Source organism: Pangasianodon hypophthalmus, chromosome 21 (genome assembly GCF_027358585.1).
Source record: "Pangasianodon hypophthalmus isolate fPanHyp1 chromosome 21, fPanHyp1.pri, whole genome shotgun sequence".
Lineage (NCBI taxonomy): Eukaryota > Metazoa > Chordata > Actinopteri > Siluriformes > Pangasiidae > Pangasianodon > Pangasianodon hypophthalmus.
In genome coordinates, this window is record NC_069730.1 from 515729 (window position 1) to 523228 (window position 7500).

Below are 7500 nucleotides of genomic sequence, written 5' to 3' on the forward strand. Positions count from 1 at the left end.
GTCACTCTGACTTCCTGTGTCCAAAGGAAATACATCAACATACAGAATCAAATCACGACTCTGGAGACACTTCACATGGATTTGAATCAGAAGTGTGTGATATTGGGTTTAACTGTGAATTTATCCTCCATCTGAGCGTCAGGAATGTTTTCTATCTCTCAGTCGGTTGGTAATCAATAATAATTCGGAATTCCGTTCAGAGGAATGTCTCTGTCCTTCTCCACGCTGCTGCTTTGTAAACTTTAATTGCTGATGGCTCTTTTCTCTGGATTCTTTCTCCCATTCAGACTCTCTCGCTCTGTCTCACCCATGATCGATTCCAGAAGGTTTTTCTTTTTTTTCCCCGGAGCTGAGCCACTGGGTTCGAAAGTGAAACAGGGCGTTGTGGCTGATTGCTCATTTCTCTACGGCACGTCAGTCATTATTTTAATTCAGGAGTGTGTCTGTGATCAATGCGGCGCTCTTCAAATCAGCGCAAAACAGAACAACGACAGTTTAATAAGCCTCGGAGCATTTCTGAATAGTGATGTGTGGTTTCTAAGAGACGCATTTTATTTTCCATCATCCTGCAGAAACGTTTTTAACAAGTTTAAGGTTCTAATGTGTTAATACGGTTCAAGAGTCACATTTTGTGCCATTTTCTGTATAAAAGTAAATTGGGGGCGGAGCTATGCAAGAACGCCTTGCGACCAGCCTGCCGCAGTCTAATTTTCTGCTTCATGCTAATTTTTAAAGGCTCATTTTTCAGAACCGACCTCCATCTCTATCTGTCTTTCAGTCTCAGTGAAGGAGGCGTGGCCTTTGTGCTTTTCTTCTAGTGAAGGGGGCGTGGCCTCAGTTCAGTTCAGTTGTCACAAAGCAGCTTTACAGACATATATAAATATTGGATATAAATTTTAAATGTATCCCAAATGAGCAAACCAGAGGCGACGGTGATGAGGAAAAACTCCCTGAGACGATATGAAACCTTGAGCCTCTGTGCTTCAGTTCTAGTAAAGGAGGTGGGGCTTCTGTACCTGTCAGTCTCAGTGGAGGGGGCGTGGCCTCTGTACCTGTCAGTCTCAATGGAGGGGGCGTGGTCTTCACTTCATTAAGCTTTTATTAGATGAGAAACGTAACCATGTGCATCATGTTGTTTAAAATAACATAGTTAATTATTTCGTCCTTTAAAGGTACGTTCAGACGTGTGTGTGTGTGTGTGTGTGTGTGTGTGTGTGTGTGTGTGAGTGAGCGTGTGTGTGTGTTTGAGTGTGAGTGACCCCAGCTGGTTGACTGAAAGCTGTCAGGAGGAGAATAATGGCTGTTGTTTAATGACTAAAATGTGGAGAGATTCTTTACCCAGCATCAGAGGAGGAAAGGCCTTGAGCAAAAAGAATACACATTCATCCTGTTTTATTGTGTGTGTGTGTGTGTGTGTGTGTGTCTCTCGCTCTCTCTCGCTCTCTCTCTCGCTCTCTCTCTCTCTCTCTCGCTCTCTCGCTCTCTCTCTTGCTCTCTCTCTCTCTCGCTCTCTCTGTCTTTCAGGGCACCTCGGTTTAAGGGTTATCAGCAGCAGGACAGTCAGGAGCTCCTACACTACCTGTTGGACTCGGTCAGGATGGAGGAGAACAAGGTGTGTGTGTGTGTGTGTGTGTGTGTGTGTGTGTGTGGCATTTCAATAAATCCCCATTATTTCATCTGACCTTAAGTCTTCCTCTTATTAAACTTAGTTTTAGCCCTAAATCAGACCTTAAACTAAACCTTAATGTAAACCTGAGTAGTAAAGCATATAGGATTAAACAGACCTGTGGTTAGAGTTAACTGACTTTATTATTAAAATCTTTAGCTTTGTCTTAATCTAAAAATTATTAGATAAAAAATAGTGTTAAATATTCCTAATATCATATTATTGTCCAGTTTCTCCGCTTTATACCATATTAATGCCTCTCAGCGTTGGTTTGACCCCCATATGGGGCAAATCCTCCAACTCTTACTCACATGCACTGTTTTAAAAAAAGGGGTGTGGTCTTACTGAAACCCCGCCCACTGACTTTACCATTGAGGACTGTTTTTATTTCAAGGAAGAGTCAGTTCGAGGGGTTTTAGTAAGACAGTGCATGTGGGGTAATAGTTGGTGGATTTGCCCCATGTGGGGGTCAAAACAAAGGCTTGAGGGGAATAAAAACCCCTAGACTTCATGCCCCGCCCCCTTCAAGCTCACAGGACGACATTTTTTGGACTTAAGACACGCCCCTTTTACCTTCTGATGAGCACGTACTGATAATCGGTTACAGATATTTATCGCAGTATTCTTACAGAAATCTCGACTCTCGGCCCGACCCGAGCGTACAGTGTTTATGTTTAACAGCAAAATAAATATTACTAAATATTACTGTAACTATTACTGTGTGATTTTTACCATAAACACTGCCACAGGCAGGAATATTAAACTTCAGACCTGAAGTGCAGGCGATAAATCTACAGCGTAATTACGACATATAAAGCTGCAGTGTCTGGATAATGCAGTGTATTTATTCTGTGTATTAATTATATTTAATTTTATTTCATTGTATTTAATAAGTAGAAGATGAGTTGTTTATTCCTGAAGCCGGCAGCAGGTGAGGAGCCGAGAGTAGCCTGGGAAATACTCAGCTGCTGAGCGGAACACACACACACACACACACGCACACACACGCGCACACACACACACACACGCACACACACAAACGCGCGCACACACACACACTCAGGGGAGGTTCACAGGGTCTCATTAACCCTTCTTATTCATGAGTGAGTCTCAGCACACACACACACACACACACACACACACACCCTGTAATGCTGACAGCTATTAACTGCTCTGTACATTTAGTTTTATTTATATTTTATTATTTTAGAAAGTTTTGCATCATTGCTGTACAAAATACCACACTGTTAGTGTTTATTATCGAAACCGGCGGCAAAAATACTATAATTAAATCATCACCAGTTACCTCAATGACTAACGATCCGATCCGATCCAATCTGCTCTGAGTGTGAGACACCTCTCCTTTCTCTCTCTCTCCCTGTGTGTGTGTGTGTGTGTGTGTGTGTGTGTGTGATTAATTAGCGTACGAGTCCCTGGGTTTGGGGTGTGTAGCAGGATTAGCCGGGTTTTTTGACCTAAATAGTCATTAGGGACAATAGAACAGCGACCACGGACAATTATCCATCGATTAGTGCTGTACTGTGGCTGTGTGTTTTCTCACACACACACACACACACACACACACACACTCTCTCTCACACACACACACACACTTCATGACCACATCAGCTCCCATTAACCTCTCACATACATTAGTGTGTATGTGTGTAACACCATATACAATGTTTATACACTTTATGTTATATTTACAGGAAATAAAACAGTATCTTATATTACGCAAATTTGTATTTAAACCCGAAGTGGGCGTGTCCTAAACCAGAAGAGTTGTTTTGTTGTTTAATTCAGTGTAAACCCTATGAGATACGCAGACATTTGTATCAATCTCGCTCGTAAAGTTATGATTTTATGTATTATATTATTTATTCTTAAAAACATCTAGCTCACACATAGTTTTGTTGCCGTCTGCAGGATCCCAGATAAACCTATCTACATAAAATTAAAAAAAAAAAAGAAAGAAAGAATTAAATTAATAAAAAAAAAACTAATAGTGTGCCTCGTCTTCGTATCCATGTTTGTACCTCGACTCTGTTCGTAAACTGATCTGCTATAACGATTAACAGTTTTCAGAAGCATGGTGTGTGTGTGCATTTGTGTGTGTGTGCATTTGTGTGTGTGTGCATTTGTGTGTGTGTGCGTGTGCGCGTGTGTGTGTGTGTGTGTGTGTGTGTGAGAGAGATGAAGTGTTTCCAGTAAATGTGTGTGAGATTGTTTTGCTGAGTCTCGTCTCCTCTCGTCTCTTCTTTAACCCGTCAGCGAATCAAAGCGGCCATCCTGAAAGCGTTTAATAATCCCACTGAGAGAACGGCTGATGAGGAGACCAAACGCCAAGTCAAAGGTAAACACACACACACACACACACACACACACACACACAGAGCGACGTCGCCAGCTAGTGGCAGCCTGATTAAATCTCACACTTTCTACCGCTATCTACACATTTAATGTACTTTAATAACCAAATATTTGAAATGCATAGATATGATAAATATGATATTCAGCGGTGAATAAAGATTTATAGAAAGTGTAGCTTTTATAATGGACATGTAGCAAAAATCTGTTACAGAAATCTATTACGATATTGTTATCAGGAACCTCCTGTGATGCTCTGTGATGAGGAATATGTTCATTTTATAAACTGCAATCAATTCAATTCAGTTTTATTTTATTTGTATAGTTTTTTTAACAATCAACATTGTCATAAAGCAGCTTTACAGAAATATATAAATTCAAGATATAAATTGTAAATGTATGAATTTATCCCTAATGAGGAAGCCAGAGGTGACGGTGGTGAGGAAAAACTCCCAGAGACGATGTGAGGAAGAAACCTTGAGAGGAACCAGACTCAGAAGGGAACCATCCTCATCTGAGTGACACCCGATAGTGCGATTATAAATCATTCCCTTCTGTAACTGTGTACTACATGGACAAATAGTGCAGTTGTGCAACCAGGAAATTCATTACAATTTTCACAAGAAGTTTATTTTGTATTTGTAACTCATCAGCTGTTCACTGATGGAGATTTGAGAGCAAAACTGTTCATATCAACTGAAGTCCAAAGGCATCTTCATGTTTTTTAAGTGGCACCATCCACAGTAATCTCATGTATCTTCAGCCTGTCCATGTTGGAGGTCATCCTCAGCAGCAGCGAGTGATTTCCAAGTGATGAGAACTCCAACCAGAAGTAGGACATCAGGATGGATCAGGCAGGTCCAGAGAGCAGAAGATGTCAGGATCACTGATATCTCAGGAGTAGCATGTGTAGCGAGAGAGAGAGAGAGAGAGAGAGAGACTGAGAGAGAGAGGGAGAGAGAGAGAGAGATTGTTAGTTATGCTTATTGTCACGTAATGGTTAAAGAATATGTGCAGAGTGCAAGCAGAAGCCAGAAGGTAACACAGATATGAGGACAATCCCATAAGTCTGTTCATCAGATTTACATTAAAATGAGGGGGTTAGGAAATAAAATAACATGATTGTTATTAGAGTTTAATGTCAGTGTATGTCTGCTTTATAATCTGTTGAAATCTGCACACACAGGGGACGCAGATGAGGTGATGATTTGTGTGCAGGAAGTTCACACTGACTTCACATCAGTCCAAGCTGAATTCATTCATTAGACACGGTTTAATCGGAACAATCTGGCAACCCTGAGTTCGTTACTGGTGTGAGGAAAAATTTCGTTAGAAAAGAGGAAACAGCGTCTAACATCGCTACTGAAACACTGAATTCTAATCCAACTATAAATCCAGTCACACTATTAAAAGTGAATTGCGCCTAATTAGCATTATGCAAATGATATCCGGTAATGACTACAAGCTGCTGTGTGTTGTTAACGAGTTGTTAGTGAGTTCGTTCCTTTAATGGCACTTCTCATCACTTTAACAATCTGGAGACGAGCAAAACCTCGCTTACCTTCTTCTTCTGTTCTCTTCTTTATTTTCTGTGCTATTTAATCTTCTACATACTTGTCGTCTTTTGTGTGTGTGTGTGTGTGTGTGTCACAGCGTACGGTAAAGAGGGCGTGAAGATGAACTTTGTTGATCGCATCTTTGTTGGCGAGTTGACGAACACCATTATGTGTGAAGAGTGTGAACATGTAAGTGTTTCCTACAAGAGTGTGTGTGTGTGTGTGTGTGTGTGCGTATTCCTCATACTTGCCCTTGAACTGATTTATCGTGTGTGTGTGTGTGTGTTACTTTTTAGATTTCTACAGTGAAGGAGGCTTTTATCGACATCTCTCTGCCCATCATCGAAGAAAGAGTGAGACATAATGCTTTTATTTTTCCTTCTCTGACATTTTCACCCTTTTTTTTTTTCAAAGATCTCCTCTCATGTTAATGTGCTTCTTCTTTGTTTGTGGGTTTTTTCTCCTACAGATCTCCAAACCCTCGAACCCGGGCAGGCTGAGCAAACCGGGCCGAGACCAGGAGTCCCCGAGCGGCCACGCTGACGAGCCGTCTCATTCACACGTCGGCCGGAACGGGAAGAAGCCGAGCGCCCAGGTAGCGTACGGCTGCGGTTATATCGTGTCCGATTCCCTTCACACAGTGTGTGTTGGAGTACGCTGCTACGAGTTATCGCTCTTTTTCCCCAATAAAACAGCAGATGAATCAGTCAACATATGAAGCTGGAATGATTGACAGTTGTGTAGTCGTTTTGAACACTTTGATAATAGCTGACCCACTGTAAGCCCCGCCCCCTTTTTCCCATCTCACATTAGTAAGCGTGAAAGACACGCGGCGTCCTCGCTTTCCGTCACGGTGAATAGAGAATGTTTTGAGTTCATTGATGTGAAATAAAATCTATCAGGGTGTGTTCAGCTTAGCTAACATCACACACGTACAGAGCTAACATCGGTTAACGAGATTAATTAGGGAAGTCACTGAAAATGATTAATCAGTCCTACAATGAAGTGTCAAATCAAAGACTTTATAATTATCATTACTAAAAGTGATTAAAGCGCCGTTTGCTCTACGGCGCTGTTAAGCGCAGACGCGTCCAAACAGCGTGTACAATCCCGTCGCCATAGAAACTAGAGTATGTGTACATATAATACTGCGCAAAAGTCTCAGGTACATGCAGAGAAATGCTGTAAAGCAAAGACGCCTTCAGAACTACAACACTTCTACATAAAGATGACTATAAAGAGCAGCAAACAGTAATAAACTAAACAAAGTCAACTAAACTGCGTCAGCAGTCTCAGGTACACGGTGTGCAGTTTTACTGAACATCATGGAGAAATATCACAGCTCTTCTGGAGACTCTGACTGTGACACTCGCTTCTGTTTCTGCAGTAAAACCCGACAGCCTTCGTTATGTTTTTATCTGAAAAGTGCTCTGTTGCGTAATGTGTTAATTTCTTTACTAACATACAAACATTCTTCTGTAACATTTACATTTTTCTAGTGTCTACGTCTAAACTAAAAGAGACAAGCTGCAGGTTTTTCCCCCGTAAAACTCTGATTTGTCGAAAGACTGTTTTGAAAATGTAACGCGGTTTAAACCCCAAGCCTCCTCTCAGCGGGACTGATTCCTCATTATCCCTCTTCGGGGTTGCCATCACATGACCTTACCTGTGAAAGTAGGAGGAGCTTATTTTGGGTGTGTCTCCCTCATACACACAACAACATGCGAACCAAAAAAGGCCAAGGGCGCCATTACTTTAATCAGACATTTCTGAGTGCAGACTTTGTCATTCGACAATAAAATAAAACAAAAAAATTAGAAATCATGCATTTTTTTGTGGATGAATCTCAAATGGCGTTACACGACGCATGGCGTGCACTAGGTAGGGTGTATTATTATATTTATTTAT

At 41.3% G+C, this 7500-nt stretch overlaps 1 protein-coding gene across 7 annotated transcripts in view; it reads left to right on the forward strand.

Annotated features, from left to right (window-relative positions):
* Positions 1–7500, forward strand: part of usp45 (ubiquitin specific peptidase 45) — a 34896-nt gene that overhangs the window by 23031 nt on the left and 4365 nt on the right. For all 7 annotated transcript variants that reach the window (XM_053227622.1, XM_053227625.1, XM_053227623.1 and 4 more), the window contains exons 9-13: positions 1525–1612; positions 3941–4022; positions 5690–5781; positions 5889–5945; positions 6062–6187. In XM_053227622.1, coding sequence (XP_053083597.1) covers positions 1525–1612; positions 3941–4022; positions 5690–5781; positions 5889–5945; positions 6062–6187 — 445 coding nt within the window. The remainder of the gene's footprint in view (positions 1–1524; positions 1613–3940; positions 4023–5689; positions 5782–5888; positions 5946–6061; positions 6188–7500) is intronic.